We start from the raw sequence: 20,367 nt of genomic DNA, 5'->3' as shown, positions 1-20,367 counted from the left end.
GTGATATATTTTTATTAAAAATACTTTTTAGATCCAGAACTATTAACTGTAGTCATCTCTAGGAAAAATAATTAGTCAAAATGGTAACTTTTCATGATTATGCTTTTTGCAATAAAGTTTCTTTTTTGATAAATGGGGACATTTTATCTATTTAGGAACAGTTTTTGACAATGCAAATATTACAAAAACCTTAAAATGTTAATTGTTGTATGTTCAAACCTATGACAACATTATGCCCAAACCCTTATTACTGGACATATTTTTTGTTGTTATTACTGTTCTGTTTGTTTTTTACCAATCGGAATGAACGGAGAACTGATAATCCTTCCACATTGGCGAGGCCAAGTTCTACCAGGCTAAGTGTCACAATAAAACCATCAAAGATATTCCAGCCTTCTTGAAAATAATAGTATGGATCCATGGCAATGATTTTCAGAAACATTTCTGCTGTAAAGATTCCAGTGAAAACCTAAAACCAAAAAGAAAATTACTGCAGTTCTATCTCATAATCATAAAGTAGAAAAACACATTATTTGCTGTTAGAACAAAATGTTTATGCTGCTTTCCCCATATTTACCTTTATATCTTACCTGTATTATAATTACCTTACTGGTATTATAATTACCTTACTGATGAGGAAAGAGGACTTCCAATGGGTTCAATGACTTGCCTGATATCATACAACTGGAAAATGGCAAAACTGGGATTTGAGTGCAATTCTACTTTTAGCCAGTGTTCTACCCATTACATCAAACTGTTTTTCCTCCAAATTTTCTACAGCAAAGGTATTGGCAAGAATTTGCCCAGGAAAAATTTTATTATTCTATAAGTTTATCCTCATTTCCTTCAAATCAGATAGTTATTTTACATATATAGTTATTATTATAATATGTACATCCCTATTATCAATTTCTTATGCACATGAAAAAATAAATTTGTTTCTATAGTATAAATACTAGGGCTTTAAAATACATATACTATAATACAGGATGTTTTACCTGTTTTGCTTTTTACCATTAAAAATGTTAAACCATGAAACAAATATTATGGAAAATGCATATATTACTTTAGAACCCTCTTTCTTTTGGCAAATAAAAGCTAACATTCCTAACTTGAGTCAACTGACAAATACTTTAATAATTTATGTTTTTTAAGCACAGAAAAAAAATTAGTGGCAACCTGCACCAAAAATGGCCTTATAATCATATAATATAATCATATAATATAATCATAAAATTATATAATCATAAATATATACATCATAAAATATACAATATGGAGGTGTCAATATTTTACAGTTTTGGTATGGAATAGATGGGTAAAGCAACACATATCCTACCAAGATATTGGGAGTAAAAAAGCTGGAGACATTTTTTGAGTATTTGCATTATTGTTAATACTACTGACTAAGCAATTTTATTTTAGCCTTCTACTTCAATACAAGTAGGGGAACTGTGATAATGTCATTTCAAAAACTGTGTCCTTAAACTGCTTCTGCATCTTGAAAAAGTTATAACTATCAATATTTTCTTTTCAATAGTCCTATGTCTATTACTCTGTTGGAGTTTTCTCTGATATTAAGGACTATTGTTGTTAGCAAAATGTATAGTGCAGATAGCTAGGTATAATTCCCATCTTTTGGGGAGTCAGGAGTCAATGCTGGTGAAAAGACTGCTATAAGCTATTAAATGTAAACAGTTACTTAAATAACAAAATTGAAGACTGCACACATTTACCTTCCAACATGCTTACCAAGTTTCCTACTGTAAGCACATGATTGAAATGATCCGTCATGGGGTAGTGCTCCATGGCCATGAAGAGAGTATTTAAGACGATGCAGATGGTGATGGCCAGGTCAACAAATGGGTCCATCACAACCAGGTTGACGAGGTGTTTCACTTTTAGCCAATATGGTGAACAGTCCCAGATTAAGAATATGTTGGAAAATTTGTACCAACAGGGTGGGCATTTCTGCCTGGATTCTTCAAGTTCTAGATTAAAAAAAATAACAACCACAAAAATTTATATTTTACACACACATATACTTATTTATTTCAGATCTACTAGACTTTTTTTTTTCAGTGATCAATACATTTCCCTTTGCTACAGATTCAACCACTTTTTCACTAAAAAAAACCTTAAATATGTATTCTTTAGATATCCAAAGATACATCTTCAGACATATACATAGAATAGAGGTAGCAAAGAATAGCTTTAAAAAAGATTTTATTTATTTATTTTTAAAAAGGAGAAAGGAAGGAAAGAGGAAGAGAAACATCAATGTGTGGTTGCCTCTCATCTGTCCCCCACTGGCCTGCAACCCAGGCATGTGACCTAGACTGGGGATTGAATCGGTGACCCTTTGGTTCGCAGGCTGGCATTCAATCCACTGAGCCACACCAGCCAGGGCAGAATAGCTTTTTTTCTTGTGTGCATTGATAATGTGGCTCAACACTTGGCCTTAAGTTAAGTGAGTGATCTTTTAAATGAAGTCTCAATAGAAACATGGGTTGGGAGAGTATAGATATTATGTGTAATTCTCTGTTAGTATCCAGCTAAGATAGCATCCTCAGGCTGTAAAAGATAGGGTAGGGATGAACTGAGCCAAGAGTCATCTTAATGTTTTTATTTTGTGAACATGACCTACTTCTGTCCTCCAATCTTGAGAGTATTTAGGTTCATGTTGGAAGTCTTAAGCGAAGTAAAACAGAAGAGAGGATCACTGTGGCTAATGAGATTAGAAACCCCTAGGAGAAATGCTTATTCTTAATTTCCAAGGAGTTTCTACACACAGAAAAACACTTGTTAGAGGTCCAATATCATTGAATTTAAATAGTTTTTAAAGCTCCTAGAATTTATAAGTAGGTATAACAAATAACAACTCTTGAATAAGACCTATTATATATTTAGAATACAGGGGTGGGCCAAAGTAGATTTATAATTGTGAGTATGTGAAATGCAGTTAATAAAGCTATTGTAATAATCATAGTCTGCATGTCTTTTTCCACACACACAAACACACACAAATACCCTGTGAAACTACTTCTGGCCACCCCAGTGTACAGTTTCCAATGCACAAATAGAGATATTCATTTCAAAAGAGACAACATAAGTTTGGTAAAATTAATTGAAATTGAAGTGGAATTTGTTACAAACCTTCTACTGTATTTGTTAAAATGCTGGCTATACTCATTGCTCTTTGCCTTTGGGAAGGATCTTCTAGAAAGTCCATGGACACATGGAACGAACTGGACCGTCTTTTTCTCATTTCGGTTTCAGTGGTTGTTCCCTGCAAAGAAAATGCTAACGTATTAAATAATTAACTTGAGCGGTACGACAAGGAGACAGGCAACGTGACGCATACAGTTCCTGAAACACATGCATCATGCATTTTCATATTTAAGTGGCAATGGCAGATACTGCCGACTTATTGTATTCGTAACCTGGAATGCCCAAACTGTCAACCACTTTGTCACACGGCAAAAAACTGAGTTTTTTAACTTTCTGATTTCATAATTTTATGAAACATGATATAATTTAGATATAGTTGATAATCTCTTGTGAAACATAGTTAACAGTTACCCTTTTGGAACTAACAGTAAAAAATTAGCAACATGAAAAAGTCGTACAAATTGTCAAGGCATATTATTTTGAACAAGGTAGCTGTTTATTTTTAAAGAAATACAAATGATTGTGACACATCTCATTTTCTGGGTGCAAGAAATATATGGTCACTGATAACAGAAAAGGTATATTTATTATTAATTAATTTATTTATCTTCACCTGAGGACATTTTCTAACTGCTATTTTGCAGAGGAAGGGACAAAGAGAAACATCCATACAAGAGAGAAACATCAATGTGAGAGAGAGAGACATTGATTGGTTGCCTCCTGTAGGTGCCTGGACTGAAGACCGTATGCACCTGTGCCCAGACCAGAGATGGATCCGCAACATAGGTATGTGCCCTGACCAGGAATCAAACCCACAACCTTTCAGTTATGAGACAATGCTCCAACCAACTAAGCCATACCGGCTGGTGCCAACATGTGTATTTAAACACACACATACACATGCTGCATGGACAACAGTTTTATCCAGGGTACCAAGCAATATGTCACTAATTCTTATTCATGCCTTATCATGCTGATATATTTCCAAGTGAGTTAACAGTCTAATGAGAGGCACCATCTATTTAGAAATTCCTCATCCGGGTACATATCACAAGCATACAACATACCTTTGAACACAGGCAATTTTTTTACCTGTCTATATTAATAATTTGTTTCTTTTCATTTAGATTAGTTTGGAGAAGACCTATATCAGCATTTTTTTAAGTAAGAGTAGAAATTTTAAGATTAAAATGAAGCTATCTATTTAGGCACAGTGTTCTCAAAAATCTTCTAAACTAAAGCAGGGCTATATTGAAGAACCCATTGGAAAGATTTATTATACACCCTTTACACTTAAACATGGACATCATTCATTCATGTTTATACCACGGCCTTAGAAGATGTCATGCTCTCAAAGTTCAGCATGGGTATATAGCAAATCCTCCAACTGGAGGCAGTAATGTATTACTGTGCCTAATTTATCCTTAGCATGTTTAATAAGTAAATACATTCAGGTGTTATGCAAGAGAGGGTTGAGGCTTTAATATTTAGTTGGTTAGTCTATAAAAGTATTAGAAGATGCAGGTGCATTCACAGCTTGACCAACCAGGAATCATTCTCAAGGGGTTCCATTCTGTAGAAACACTGGCTGGTGCAGTAATAATGGGCCAGCCATGCCTGAACTATTTAAAACTTCCTTACATTGTCATCAGTAGCTGGCTTATCTATTATCACCTCTGGCAGAAGCTGTCCGACGGGTGATGTAGGAACTGAAGGTCCACCAACCAAGGAAACGACACCGTTGCAATCCACAGTGCTGTGCATCTTCCCATTGGCTGGAAACACTGCCAGCATCCGGGATGACCTACTGGTCTGGCTTAGGTTACTGTTACGTCGCTCTCCATGTCTTCGTGGCACAAACAAGGAGTCTCTCCGGCTCTCATTATCCTCAAAGGTGCTGTGCTCATCGTCAGCAAAGTCATTTTCTGACCCCACATCCTTTGCTCGCCCTCTAAAGCTGAAAAGGCTTGTTCTGCTATTTCGCCTTGGAGAAAATAGGGAGCCACGGATGCTCAACAAAGACTAAAAGTTTGAAACCAAATGAAAAAATAAATAAAATCATATTAATATAGCCATTTGAAATGTGCTTTAATTTTTCATGATTAAGTTGAAGGAGCTTTCAGCATTCATAACAGAACATGATTCATGCCTTTTGGTTAACAATATTTTTATTTTCTGTGCATTCAGATTAAGTTAAATTATTTTAACTTAAGGAGAAGGCTTCTAGTCCTTGAGATTGATGAATGGGGAGATATATTGCAACTTAAAACCCTGGGCTATCATTTGTCAAGTTCAAAATGAAACATCCTTGGAACATTACTATGGACACTGTAAGCACTTGCTCAACACCAACGTCCTGACCGTCATAAGGCTACATTTGTCTTCGCTGCTCTTTCCTTTCAAGGAATTTTGTCACTTTTCACAAATTTCTTTTGTTTGTTTTTCTAAAATCACTTTAAATTAATTATAATTTCTTTTTCGTCTGTAAGGCTCTGTGTTCTTAGAACTTGAGGTTAAAATTTCTGAAACCAGAGTGATGAACTTTTTGGTAACGTATACAAGGACTAATATGTCTAGAAGCACACTGGGTGGTTTATAAGGAAGTTGGGGAGAGGACAACATAAATTACACACAAAGACATTACTGATCAGCTGAAGACCAAAAAGATGAAACGTCATTAGTTACAAATACCAGCAGACAGTCTTCGCTGTGGCACAAACAAGGCTGAGAATCCAGGTCACCTGGCTTTCAACTCAGTGTTGTCTCAACTACACCAAGCTGTAAACTTACATATGTGGAGTGAAAATTTTCACATAGCTATATGCAGAAAGGATGGGTTTAAATATGATAAACACAGCAGTCAATTCTGCTGATGAAAATTCATCAGTCTGATTTAATTCACCCCGTCTCCAGCATTCCAATTCCCCCCTCCTGCGTCAGGGAACTCAGTGGTGCATACCTGATGCGGAGAAGAGTACCTCTTTTCGTAGGTCAAGCGATTCCCTTCAATGGAGAAGCGAAACCCTTTCCTCCTGATGCTGTCTTCAGATTCAGATTTGTGGAATTCATCCTCATCCTTCTCTTCCCCACCAGATTGCTCTTTCTGTTTTCTTTTCTTTCTCCGATTTCTCCTTTCCTTAGCGCTCTTGGAACTCAACTTGGAGGCTTCAGATGAGCTGTCGGAGAGGCCGCCCGCCGCACTAGGTTCTCTGGAGTGCTCTGAGGCAGTCACAGCGGCCGCCTGCTGTGTTGGGGAGAAACGGCCTCAGCAGGGCGCTAGAGAAGACTTTATCCTTTTAACAAACGGCCCGAGTATTTGCATAGCATTTCAAAAATACATTTAGCTGACTCGAGCTCATCTCCCATAGAAGAAGCTCTGCAATTATTAGGGGGAATTATTTTTTCTTTGCTCCTGATGAAGACTTTCAGCATTAACCTGGCATTCTCTGGGCTAACATTTATTGTATTTGTATTATGCTTTACACACTGCATATTCTAAATGATCAATCAGGCATCAACAAGCACAGCAATTCATTGTACTTTGGGGCACTTGATTTACTCTAAAAAGTGATATTTACTGGGCATGGCCTTCTTTCCTTTGAAAAAGAGACTGGAGCTTGGAAAAAAAGCTGATGAGTTACTTGAGGTCACATCTAAAAGTAGGAGGAGTGAGATAAAGAGCTGATGTCCTCTCTCTAGTTATTGAAAGAGAGTTTTACAATATGCTCAAAATATCCTCAATAATATTTATGGAAGGTGATAAAAATTCTTTCCTTGGCCCTAAAAAAATACTCTATCAGAAAACTAGAGCAGGGAGGGCCAGTAGTTTCTGCTAAGCAAGACAAGACACTCAGTTCCCCAATACTGTCCCTACCTTCTTAAACCCAGCCCTGGTGCGTGCTGGCCACGTGAGTGGGGAATGGAAGGGCCTTGTGATTGCATCTTGTACTGGTACCAAGGTGGAAATTTTATTATTATTATTATTGTCCCCAGAGTACCTTCAATACAGAGATCCCTCTAAAAATTTAATATTACTGAATCAACTTGGGTAAAGACAATGAATTTGTATGCTAAACTAGAGAGTGAGGAAAAATGGAAGTGATAGAAAGGTCACTTTATTGAACTAGGAGTACTGACACCTCACTATAAGAACAAGTAATCCTTAGGTTACCTGATCTTTACAAAATTGATAACTTTCATATGCTTATTGCATATTGCTATATCAGATAATACTATACTGATTTGATGAATTCTTTATTTATATAAGAAAGGTAATTAAGAACCACATTAAAAACTAATATAGTTTTGGTTACAGAAAAGAATGGACTATTTTCTAATAACCAGGTAAAAATTTTAATATAATCAATAAATTTTAAAGAAAAGATGATTTCTTAGGATTTTCTTCTAATGCCAGTATACTTATTCATAACTGTCTCTCACTTAAGAAACCCAAAACTCACATTTTGCCTTTTATTCTAAAAATCTTCAGATGATTAAAATAGCATGAATGAGTTTTACTGTGGTGAATATTTTAAACATCTTAGAATAAATTAAACTATCTGTATAGATAATTAAAATACAGAAATCTTTTTTAATCTCTTATACTCAGTTTCTCCTGAGTATAACCAAATTACCTTTCTCTCATGTTCTCTCCAATATTTTTGTATTAACCATACAATAAAAAATATGGTACCATGGGACAGGATATACTTCATTTGGTGAATTTACCTGAGCTGCCTCCTGCTGCTTTTTAAGCTGTTCGAGCATCTGCTGAAATTCAGCCTCTTTCTGCTCTGCCTCTTCCAAGGTGGCCTGATTCTGTTCCTCGTAGGCCATGGCCACCACAGCCAGGATCAAGTTTATCAGGTAGAATGAGCCCAGGAAAATGACCAGCACAAAAAATATCATGTACGTTTTTCCAGCAGCACGCAATGTCTGGGAACAACAACATCAGCATTATTTTTTCTATGTTGTTTCATCAAATGGTGGCTTCAACTTTCAACTTACTTATGTTTTGCAGGACTCTGACATAAACAATAATTATGATGTTCACACCCCTCCTACATCTTTGTCAGTTTTCAAGCCTCATCTTCTTCTCCCCTAACTCATACATTCACAAGGAAATTCTTAGAATTACCAAGAATAAAACAGAGTTAAGTAAAATACCATGGAGACCTTCATCAAAGAGCTAGTCTTAAGTGAATATCAAGGGAGAAACCAAAGCCATCTTTCTACATCTGATTATTATTTTTATCACCTGCCCCCTGAGGGATAATACTTGAGGGGACAATGGGACTGAGGGGAGGGTGTGCCACCTGTTTGGGAAGATCTCTGTCTGGGAAAGTTGGTTAGTAAGTTTTGAGATGAAGGGAACTGAGAGAGATTCGCTGTCCCGAGCTTAATCACTATGCGTAATACACGTTATAATCAATAGGATGAAGAAACTCAAATATTCCGATCTCAAGTTGTGTTCTTTGTACCACATCATGTGGGGTGTGAATTTCATCTCCAACTTGGTTTTCTCAAGTACTTCTACTTAAATGCAGTGTGTGTATCCTCAGGTTCTCACCAGTTGGTAAAGGTTTTCCCAGAAGTCCTGAGTCATCAGTCGAAACAAGGACAAAAAAGCCCAACTGAAAGTATCAAAGCTTGTGTAGCCATAATTGGGATTTCTACCAGCTTTCACACACACATATCCTTCTGGACATTGGCTGTAAATGGGAAAAAAGGAAGTTTACAAGAAATTCTGCTTTTTATTCTGGTAGCATGCTGTCTTTATACCATCGTCTATTTCAAGGAATAGAAGTATGAGAAGTAAGTAACTACTCTCTTTCTCAACTTTTGATGTAACTTTACTAGCCACTTGATGTCATCATTAAAATATTGCATAGAATTTCTAATAATATTTGACAAAATTATTTTCTGCTGATAATTAGCATTTTAACACATATCTTGTTCATTGTCCCTACCATACAGCCTCCAGAGTTGGCTCCCAGCTCACATACGCTCATCTAAGAAGAAAAGCATTTGTGCTAAATGTTATTTACTTATTTATTATTTATTTATTTATTAGAGAAGGGAAAGGAAGAAAGAGAAGAGAAACATCAATGTGTGGTTGCCTCTCGTGTGCCCCCAACTGGGGACTTGGCCTGCAACTGAGGACCTGGCCTGCAACCCAGGCATGTGCTCTAGACTGGGAATCGAACCAGTGACCCTTTGCTTCACTGGCCAGTGTTCAATCCACTGAGCCACACCAGCCAGACTACTTCTTGTTTTATAAAACACAAATGCTTGCCTAATATTTAAATAATATCTTGACTTATAAGTAAACATAACTATAGTAAATTAGTATAAATAAAGTTAGTTGGCTGTTATCTGTCAGTTTCTATAAAAACATAAAACAATTTTTCACATTTTATATATATTCAATTTACACACACACACACCAATTATTGGCTTACCCTGCATCGGAGCTATTTCCACATAGTAATGCATCTAAAAAACCCTCCAGAAAATAATGATATCCTGTTTACAAAAAAGAAAGTCATATGATGAATATTTGCATTACCTTGCAAAATGAGAACAAGAAGATCAGGTGATAATTTTTAGAGTTCAATGAGTAATTTCAAGTACATTATACAATTCAAAGATGCAGGTATTTGCCCTTTTCCCCTCCGAACAGTAGATTTTATATTAAAGGGATTAAATATTTCATAGAACAAAGCATTTTTCTTTTTTTTTAAAGATTTTATTTATTTATTTATCTTTAGAGGGAAAGGAGAGAGGGAGAGAAACATCCATGTATGGTTGCCTTTCATGCATCTCCTGCTGGGAGTTGGCCCACAGGGAACTGGGCTGCAACCCAGGCATGTGCCCTGACTGGGAATCGAACTGCGATCCTCTGGTTCACAGGCCTGTGCTCAATCCACTGAGCTACGCCAGCCAGGGCAGAACAAAGCATTTTTCTTTGAAAATAAAAGTAGTAATAACTACAGGTATTAACACAGTATTTAAAAGGTATCAGTGTTTTTCCACCACTCTCATTAAAAATAAGAACTGCATTCTATAAAATAAATAAGAATATCTTTGCTTTCTCTAAACAGTCACATACTTTAAAGGGATCATTTTTTTATCTTCTATATTTTTAAACACAATTTATAAGTGTATAATAATTTTTACTTCTACCAACTTCCAGAGTGTATTATAGGTGGCTTTCAGTAAAGGATGCATAAGTCATGTCAACTACTAAAATGGATGAAATAAAAAATAATCTTATTTACTAAAGCTTAAATAATTACTATAGGTGAATACTCCATCATCTCAAAGCTTTCTGTTTCTGGAAAATTCTTTAGATTCTTTCAATATCCAGTTGAAGTGTCACTTCTGTGAATTACTTCTGGACATTCTCTACTCCCTTCCCACTAAAGACTGGCAAAATTGGGAACGCCCACTGGGCTACCACTAATGTGCATGCTTCTGTTACTATTATGCTCATTGTCCTATTGTGCAATTATTTCTTTACAGATATTGTTTCTCCTCAAAAGAAAATCAAATGGTTAATTATTTCCATATTATAGTGTTTAAAACACAGTCATCTTTCAATAAAGTTTACTGAATTAATAAGAAAAGGGATAACGAGAAGAGAAACATGTGAAATTAGATAATCATTTTGAAAGAGAAAATTTTAAGAAGAAAAGTTTTAGATTTACTAAGAAGAAATATTTTCTAGATGCTAAACTTTCAGAGAAGTTTATCCTATGCATAATTCTGTAAGGGATACAGAACATAATGGGAAACCTAATCTCCATTTCCAACATCATTACTTATTTGAACACAAACAGAAAAACTCAGAAAGAATTTAACTTTTAATTAAAATTAAACAAAGTGAAAGCAACATGTCATTTCTGGATAAATTTTTGATACAGGTATTTATAAGTAAAGATTTATCTATTAAATTCAATGACCTATAAGATTATTCTGAAGAAAATATAACTTTCAGTCATATTTATCTTTAACTTTAATAAATTTGATATTCTAGTACTTTCAAAGACAAAATACTTTGTTTATATTTGCCTTGGTGTAAAATGAACTTTTCAACAATGAAATATTATTAGGGAGTAGATTTTTACACCTGAAAATGACCTCAGACATCTTTGATTTTGAATGTAGGGAAAATGGTGTGCATTAAATTTTCACTAGAGAAAATAAAACCTACATGACATCTGCATAGTCAGTTCCTTGATATCAGATTTATGAACAGATTTCAGAGAGTCGATAATGGCAGTGGACTTGTTGACATATAAAGTGAATAAAGGATGCTCCATGTTCTGGTCGGACATGTATTTTTCTTAATGAAAGTATTTTTCTTAATCTAGAGATTTATAACTGTTTGCAAGTTATTTGTTGGCATATCACTAACATTGTGGAAGAGTTAATGTGTAGCAACCAATGCATTTTCTAGGTCTGCAACTATAAAAATGCTGATAGTTTTTTATTATATTATCATTACTTTAAGAATTATCAAACCATTAATAACCTTTTATGATTAATCCTATTTGGTCCATACAACCAGTTACTAAGGTTTTCATTCTTCTTTGACTTTTTTCCCCTAAATATTAGGCATAACCTTAACATAATAAAGATATAGCTAAATTTAAGTACATCTAGAGTCTAAGTTTTATGTACTTAATGTTTTTCTCTAAAAGTATATTCCTCTTCCCCGTGAATCATGTTCTAACCCTATCTGCTTTTGAAACATTGCTACTGTCATATACTAAAACTAAATAAAAGAGAAAATTTGACTTACTTTTCTTGTCACTTTCAAAAGAAAAAGAATACTAGACCAATTATTTTTCCCTCCTTCTTCAGTAGATTATTTAAACATTTGACTATTTTGGCTATACTCTTGAAAAAAAATGAACTGATTCCCATAAATTCTACCTGATGTAGTATTATTCTTATTCTACAAATATAAGAATAATGTTTACCTTTACATATCACTTGGTTTCCATAAAATGACAATAAAATAACCTGCTAAAGTATGAGCACCCTGAAGCCATGTGTCATTATTCTTGTTTTCCCAGCAGCTTGTACAGTTTCTAGTATATAAAAGGCATTCTGTAATTAATGTTTAATGGATTACATTTGCATAGTCCTTTAGAGTCAAAAAGAGTTTTAGAAATTTTTATGTTATTCCATTGTCTCCATCAGCAACCAAAGACCCTGGGAAATTTTTTATCTAGCTGAATTCTTCAGCCTCCCATATAATGACACAACAGAAAATGTCATTTAGGAATCAAAATTAGAATAGTTATTAATAAAATTATTAAATGTATGTGCAAATCATTGCACATACATTGATATGGTGATTAAGAGATTAAAAACTGTTACACAGTCATTTAAAAAATATCCATGACTAAATGGAGGGCAGATCAACAGTGAAAAAATAAATCTACATAACAGTAACTCTTACTTGTATCTTGAATATATGATTTCCAGTCAAACTCAGTGATAGTTTCATTTACAAGTGTGCCATTGTAATCCACAGTTATATTCTTCTCTATACTATGCTCCTCCAGGGAAGCATTGGTGGGAGGCCATTGTATACATTTGTTCCGCAGGTTGCCCATGAACAGCTGCAGCCCGATCAGTGCAAACACGCTCAGACAGAACACAGTCAGGATCATGACGTCGGAGAGCTTCTTCACCGACTGGATCAGGGCCCCCACGATGGTCTTTAGGCCTGAAAGAAAGAAAGAAGGCCATTACTATAAGGAATTAGAAGGTCTGAAAAAACAAAAGCCTCACACGATTTGCATAAAAACAGATTCCATGCAGAAGTTGGAAAATGAATCCAATGTCAGTGAAAGAGCAGCACTTTCATTGTAGGCTGAAGTGCTTATGGAGGTGACCTCCGGAAATGTAATGATCTACATAACGAAATGAAGATCCACATCCCAGGACATTGGAGGGAAAATAATGGGAGATTCATGGTCTTCATGAAACTTATATTAAGAGAGGCTCTTGTATTTCTCTTTTTGCTAATGAAACTTGGCCCATTATTTGAGTCAGTGTTATAATAGATTAACTGAATAAATAGTTTTGAATTCCTACTTATAAGTAAAAAAGATTTTTATACATTAGGGGGTGGTTTAGAGTATAATTATACTTTATATAATAAAACTTCCATGCAGAGTCATGTTAGTCTTTATATTCTTATTCCCTTGTATTTTAGAGCAATATAAAGGTTACATTGTATAGACATAGTCATCAATGACTACAATAAATTAGAAATTACAGATTGGTACACTCAATAAGGACCAGGCCTTAACTGGGTAGCTCAGTTGGTTGGAGCTAATCCTGATATGCCAAGGTTGTAGGTTTGATCCCAGGTCAGGGCATGTACAAGAAGTAATCAATGAATGTATCAAAAGTGAGACAACAAATCAGTGTCTCTCTCTCTCTCTCCCCTCCCCTTGTCCTTTCCTCTCTCTTTTTCTCTAAAATAAAGATAATTAATTAATTTAATTAATTAAGGACCAAATTCTTACAATTGACATAGAACAAAAATGACATCTCTAAGTGGAAATCACACAGACTCTATTATTAGTGTCTCATTCAATAAATTGTTAAACTCCAAGGCTGATGAAAATGTGAGACTATAAAAACTTATGTCCCAATAATAATTGTTTTCTTTGAAATACCTGATTCTTTTTTTTAAAGATTTTATTTATTTATCTTTAGAGGGGAAGGGAAGGAGAGAGGGAGAGAAATATCAATGTATGGTCGCCTCTCGTGAGTCCCCTGCAACCCAGGCATGTGTCCTGCCTGGGAATCAAACCACGATTGTGTGGTTCGCAGGCCCACGCTCAGTCCACTGAGCTACACCAGCCAGGGCTGAAATACCTGATTCTTATTGTTATGATTTTGATTATTATGGTTCTGATATTATGTGATGCTAAATATTGAGCAAAAGAAGCTGTTGCTGAACAACACATGATGGGTTTTAACTCTCACCTGGAATGACTGAAATTGTTTTCAGGGCTCGGAGAACTCTGAATGTTCTCAACGCTGAGACATTGCCCAGGTCCACAAACTCTGTCACATATCTGCAATGGGGGGTTCACACACAAACACAATACAAAGATACAAAGAAAGAAAGAACACAAAGAAAGAGTTGTAGCTGCAGGGAGCCTTATGTTTTACACAAATCACTTCTTACCTGGAATTACAGAAATCGTTTTCAAAGCTCTCAACACTCTGAAAATTCGAAGAGCTGAAAAACTGCCTAGGCTTACAAATTCTGTTACATACCTGTAGAATTAAATCAGAGTTATTCAAGATTTAAGCGGGATTTTATATATTTGCTTTGATTTTTATAAAGACCTTCTTGGTGGTTGTAAGTGGCATTTAAAAATTAGAGTCTAGTGCCATGGTTTCCTTACTTGTGTAATTTGATGCCATCAACTAGATGTAAACTTTAGAAACTACATAACCCTGTTGCCATTATGAAAAGTTATACAATTAGCATCATGTGTAATTTAGGAGAGTTAAGTAAAAAAAGGAAAGAAACCTTGGCTATAGTTTCAAACTTTCAGTTAGAAAAAAATGCATAAAATCATCCAAGAAAAATTTCGGTGCGAAAAGTCAGATTGATGGACTATGAGCACATGACAGTTTTCCCAGCATAGCTCTGAAGTCAAAGTTGGTAGGCAAATTAAGGACAATATTGTATGGGGGCCTGATGATGCCCCTGACATTCCTGCTATTTTATCCTCAGAAAACAGTGTTGGGAACCGCTCTGCCTGGTTTCAGGAGTTGTAATTGCCTCCCGTGGATAAGGCTGAGTGAGCGACCTCCAGAATGTGAGCCACTAAGGAGACAAAGCTTGTCTCTGGTAGCAAGCGCTGCCTCTGCTTCCTCGCCTGCCCCCAATGCATGGTTGGATAGTCCATGATGTGTAAGACCCCTCAGAGGAGGGGCAACCTAGGCCAGACACGATCACTTGGGAGGCCATCATGGAAGGACTTGGGGGGCTGAAACAAAGAACAAGTGATAGACCCTCACCCCCCCCAACCCCGGCTAATCTGACATAGCCCAAGTCCCCATGTCCTCTGGGAGAAGTACTTCCTGGCTCTAATCCACTTAAGCCTGAAAATCTGTGATGGGGGAGGCGGTGCAGCCCTCTACCCAGCTAGAGTGGGATCCACGGTGATCACGCATAAGAAAGAATTCCTAAAGTCCTGTGAAGCTTGCTTTGCCAAGAGTGCTTTCATTCATATGATAAGGGTCCAAGCAGGAAATGAGTATGTCTCCCAAAGTTTCTGCAGCCCCCTTTCCTGACAGACACTGACTCAGACTAAGCCCTCAGATTTCTTTGAAATGTTAACTACTGTTTGATCCTTACTGCCTGTATTCCTGTGTATTACAACCCAATAAAAGCTGTTGAGGAAGGGGCTCTTGGGTTTTCTCCTCTGAGAGATTGGCTGTCTCTCCTCCCCAAGCAGATCATGTTTTGGTAGTGTTACTTTCATCCCTGGTGGATAGGGGGACTTGCAGGCAAAGTCACCCCCACTAAACAGTAGTCTCAATATGCCTTCTTGAAACCGTGGTCAGAGGGAATGGTAAAGAACTGGCTTGCAGGACTAGATGAGGAATTAAGACGAGACAGGCAGCATTGGGACCCCTGAATACACCAGCCCCGCTGCTCCTCCTGTCCACCTCATCACACCTCTTAGAGGTTAAAGAAGTTAGCTCCTGAAAGTATGACGAGGGCAAGTGGTGTGACCTTCTATTACTCTTCTGACTTTCTTCTTCCTTGGGGGAGCTCACCACCAGAAAAAAGGTCTGGGGGGTTCAGGGATGCATATATTGTGCACATACTGAGTGTACCTGGAAGGGAGGTAAGAATAAGAAGGTTTGTGTTTATGTTGAGGATGAAGAAAGAGAAGATGACGATTAGAAAGGGAAAGAAGAGAGAAAAGGAATCATTTTAGAAATAGGAAGTGGCAGAGAGAGTATGGCTGTTTACAAGTCTTAAAATTATTTGCTGATGAAATAAAAATTTAATATAGTAAATATCTTACTTTTCTTATTAATACAGTTTGTCAGAACCAAGTGCTAGCAGGTGTTTACTTTTTATTGTTCTGTCAAACGAATGAAAGAAGATGGAAAGGGTGCACACTTCGAGTGAGGCCAATGAAAATTTCTGCAGCAGCAGAGTTGTTTGTGCCTGTATTTTTCAAAGTCCATTTCCACAGACGCATTATGAATACACATTTGATTTCATATCGGGGCTGTGTGTGTGTGTTGAAAAAATAGTATGTGTGAAATTTGCCAACAGATGTTTCCTACATGTGGAAATTATAATTTCAACCACTGCAAAGACTTTATGCCACAGCGAAATGCCACTTTGACCTCTGTTGTACTAAATTAAAATCTGAAGCTTAAATGTAGAAAGCACACTAAAATATTCTACAGTTCAAACGAGATTATTCTTTCCAAGCATAAGCATGCACAGAAAGCCGGAACAAACTCCTTGGAAATTTCAGAAAAGGAACTTACGCAAATGTGATGACAGTAAAGTCAAGCCAGTTCCATGGGTCCCGAAGGAAAGTGAAGTCTTCTATACAGAAGCCCCTGGCAATAATTTTTATAAGTGACTCAAATGTATATATTCCTGTGAAGGTGTACCTGGAGACAGTATCCAACAAGAATTGATAAAAGAATAATTTTATTTCATAACATATTAATTTCTTATCACTCTGTTGGTAAATATATGAATATTGTAAAATAAATCTACATGGGTTGATGTTATTTTCATGGAAATAAAATACAGCCCTAAATCTCAATTCAACTCTCTACCACACAAGGAGTATCCTGGTTGCAGAGTGAGAAATAAATGCTGCGTAAAATCTAGGCAGCTCCTGTCTGACACGTCTTAGCATTGACATAAATAAAAAAAGTCTCCTGAGAATTATCTAGTACTTTCAAGTGATGGAGTGGCCAATCTATAATATTTCAGAGGCATAAAACAATTTTCCTTTAGAAAGTAAAAAACTAAATTTCGACCATGTTTTATGAATGAGAAAACACTGACAAATTAGCCAGTCTTTATTGTTCTCTTTTCACAAGACAGGTTAATTTACTTGGAAAAATAGTTTTGTTAATGGATGGATGTGGAGGGCATTATGCTAAATGAAACAAGCCAGGTGGTAAAAGACAAATACCGTATGATCTCACCTATTAGTGGAACCTAATCAACAACAACAAAAAGCAAGCAAAATAGAACTAAGACATTGAAATAAAGAACAAACTGACAGTAACCAGAGGGGAAGGAAAGATGGGGAAGGGTCATCAAGGAACATTACAAAGGACACACGGACAAAGCCAAAGCAGGTTAGGATTGAGGGTGGGAGGTGGGGATGGCTGGGGTGGGGAGAGTGGTGGTGGGGGGGGGCGGAAACAACTGTACTTAAACAACAATAAAAAACAAGAAAAAAAAACATCAAAGTGGACAATTCTGGAGTCGTACAATAAGAAAATTTAATTTAGAATAAAATAGTAGGCTAATGCGGGTGTTTCCAAAGTTTATATCTTTTACTCAGAAGTTGGAAAACAATCACAAAACCCAGGGTGACTAAATACCCTTGGGCCTCCATGTTAACTTCGATACTTTAGGTATTCTTTGCATATAATTTTCTTTCCTTCATGATTTTCATCCCTTTTCTAATTGGCTCCAATCTGGAACAGTCTGTGACGAAGCTCTTGGGAGCAGCTCCGGGTTGTAGTTTTACAGGTCAACAGGCGCAGGGTAGCAGCGGCTATGCTGGGCAGTGCGAGCGGCCCCAGCAGCTCATCACAAACCTGGACCCGACACTCTCCAGGGTGTCTCACGACAGGGCCTGTACGTAGTCAGGAGTGCTTCTGGTTTCCGAAAATGCTACCCTTCCACCTCAGTAAATTTCGCCCCCTGTCTATTGAATTTTCAAGTTCTAAAATCTCAACCAGCAGGATATTTTTTATGCAAATGTTTTTGGTGACTACTATGCTTGAAATGGATATAGGTATGACCCAAATAGGATGTGGCTGGTGGGGGGAAAACTTCTTTGTAAGAAGACACTCAACATTGTCTTCTTACAGCATATGTAAACTGCCCCTGTAAATTCTTAACTTACTGAATTCACCTGAAATTTATCGGGAACCAAGGTCTACTACATTGGCCCTTTGGTGCAATTGCTTTCATTACATTTTCTTCAGCCACTGTGGACCCTAAAGGAAAAGTGTAAGTGTCCAAGCATGGTGGGCTTCTGGTAACCACCAAGTACAGGAAAAGGGGAGGAGATGTCAGACTCAACACCCACAGGCCTGAGGGTCAATGGGTATCATCTTCCTGTTTGTAATTGTGTCTGGAAATGGACTTAATAAAGATGCTCTTTGGTTTTATTTAGAAGGTATTAAGATATTGTTTCAAAATCCTAAATATGTATGTCTACATATCTCTATATTTATGTCTATCACATACACACACACACATATATGTATATATGGTCACATAGTAGGTAGTTTAAAATATAAGTTGAACTTACTCTACATTCTTTGTCCAGTCTGGAGGGTTACTCATTGTCATAAACACACAGTTAGTCAAAATAGTGCACATAATGAGCATGCTGAATAATGTGGATTATTGTTAAGGAACACACACAGAGAACAATCCAAGTCCATGTATTATATTATATAAAACTAACATTGGAAAGCTTGAAATGCAGTCTGGCTGGGGCTCAGTGACAAAAACACCATGGGCAAGTCATCTAATCTCTTTAAATTTTGGTTTTGTCATCGGTAAGATGTGATAATAACATTAGCCTCACAAAGGAGTGATACAGATTAAATGAGATCATGTACAAGAAAGCTTTATATAAGTACAAAGTGTTGCCTTTGCTACTATTATTAAATCAATATATTTACCCCCCCCCCCCAGAGAACTTGAGTGGGAAGACTGTGTGCAATCTGGAGTCACACCGTCTTTGAGCAGAGGTTGACTGAGCCAATTCAAGTGATTAAAACAGGAAATTATTGAAGAGGGCACATACCTGCAATATTGTGATTTCTTAAATACATATTATATAATATAGTTTAATACATGAAAAATTTATGTACAAAGTGCAGCATGATGCTAAGTGTTGGGTTGCTCTATTTTGACTGAGTTTTTTTAAGTTTAGCAGCATTGCATATGATTAAAAATGAATACTTGTGAAGACCAGGACTTAATATGATGTGGCCATAATTAAAATACAGCCTAAAAGTGGTCCTGGGCAAATCACTCAGGCTCTCTATGCCACATAATCTTCTTATGCCTCCACTGACTTTCATACAATGGAGCTAATTTTTTATTGACCTAATGAGCTGGAGACTTCATTAGTTCAAGGTGTAAGTTAAATGATTTAATATGAAGTACTTGGAACAGGCCTGTATATTGGTAGATCCGATCTATGTGTAGCTAAAGCAAATGACTAAGACATTAAAAAAAATTATAGAGCTAAAACAGACCTTGAAAAACAAAAGTGTAATCACTATATTCTAGAAATAAGAAAAATAAGGCCTAAGCCCTAGAGAACTTAGGTAACTTGGCCAAGAACTAGAACACAGGTTTCCTACATTCAGATTCAGTATTCTTTCTACTATAGTTTATTACCAAAACAAAAATGTTCCCCGAGTAAAAAAGGGAAGTTTTCATCAAATGACCACATGATGGCAGTAGAAACAAAAACTGGGATAAGGAAACCTCCATACAGGTAAAAATGCTGAACACATGATTTTTATGTTTCAAATCTTTTAATAATGACATATTTATACCAGTAAGGAATTTGTTGTAATCAGTTTAAAAATAGAGTGGCCTTTTAAGTTTTATGATCCTGTTTTAAAAAATCGTGTAGTATGAGTTGATTATCATTATACAAGTATTTCTACATTTATTGTTGCCAAAGCTGTCAAATGAGATCAACAGAAACAAAGTCTTTGCAAATGAATGTGAACAGATGAAGTTAGGTGCAAAGTCTTTTTTTTCTTTAACAGCATGGGAATCATGCACTATATCCCTAAAGACCATTTGGAAATACAATCTAAACTTCATTCATTCATTTCCATAGTCTTTACTAAAAAGCAATTAGTTTTGCATGGCAGAGTCATAATTCCATA

The 20,367-nt window shown here is 36.2% G+C and overlaps 1 protein-coding gene across 1 annotated transcript in view; it reads right to left on the bottom strand.

The window, feature by feature from the left end:
• LOC118985760 (sodium channel protein type 1 subunit alpha) overlaps positions 1-20,367 on the bottom strand; it is a 109,448-nt gene that overhangs the window by 34,845 nt on the left and 54,236 nt on the right. Inside the window, exons 4-15 of the mRNA XM_037044561.1 lie at positions 18,759-18,848; positions 16,735-16,863; positions 14,188-14,279; positions 12,644-12,913; positions 9,633-9,696; positions 8,741-8,882; positions 7,900-8,106; positions 6,131-6,415; positions 4,846-5,193; positions 3,157-3,289; positions 1,753-1,991; positions 296-469 (exon numbers count right to left, since the gene is read on the bottom strand). Of these exons, the coding sequence (XP_036900456.1) occupies positions 296-469; positions 1,753-1,991; positions 3,157-3,289; positions 4,846-5,193; positions 6,131-6,415; positions 7,900-8,106; positions 8,741-8,882; positions 9,633-9,696; positions 12,644-12,913; positions 14,188-14,279; positions 16,735-16,863; positions 18,759-18,848 (2,173 nt within the window). The remainder of the gene's footprint in view (positions 1-295; positions 470-1,752; positions 1,992-3,156; positions 3,290-4,845; positions 5,194-6,130; positions 6,416-7,899; positions 8,107-8,740; positions 8,883-9,632; positions 9,697-12,643; positions 12,914-14,187; positions 14,280-16,734; positions 16,864-18,758; positions 18,849-20,367) is intronic.

Source organism: Sturnira hondurensis, unplaced genomic scaffold, assembly GCF_014824575.4.
Source record: "Sturnira hondurensis isolate 20B ecotype Veracruz unplaced genomic scaffold, ASM1482457v3 Scaffold0004136, whole genome shotgun sequence".
NCBI classification, from domain to species: Eukaryota; Metazoa; Chordata; class Mammalia; order Chiroptera; family Phyllostomidae; genus Sturnira; species Sturnira hondurensis.
The sequence above is the reverse complement of the archived record's forward strand: the minus strand, read 5'-3'. Positions and strand labels throughout refer to the sequence as shown.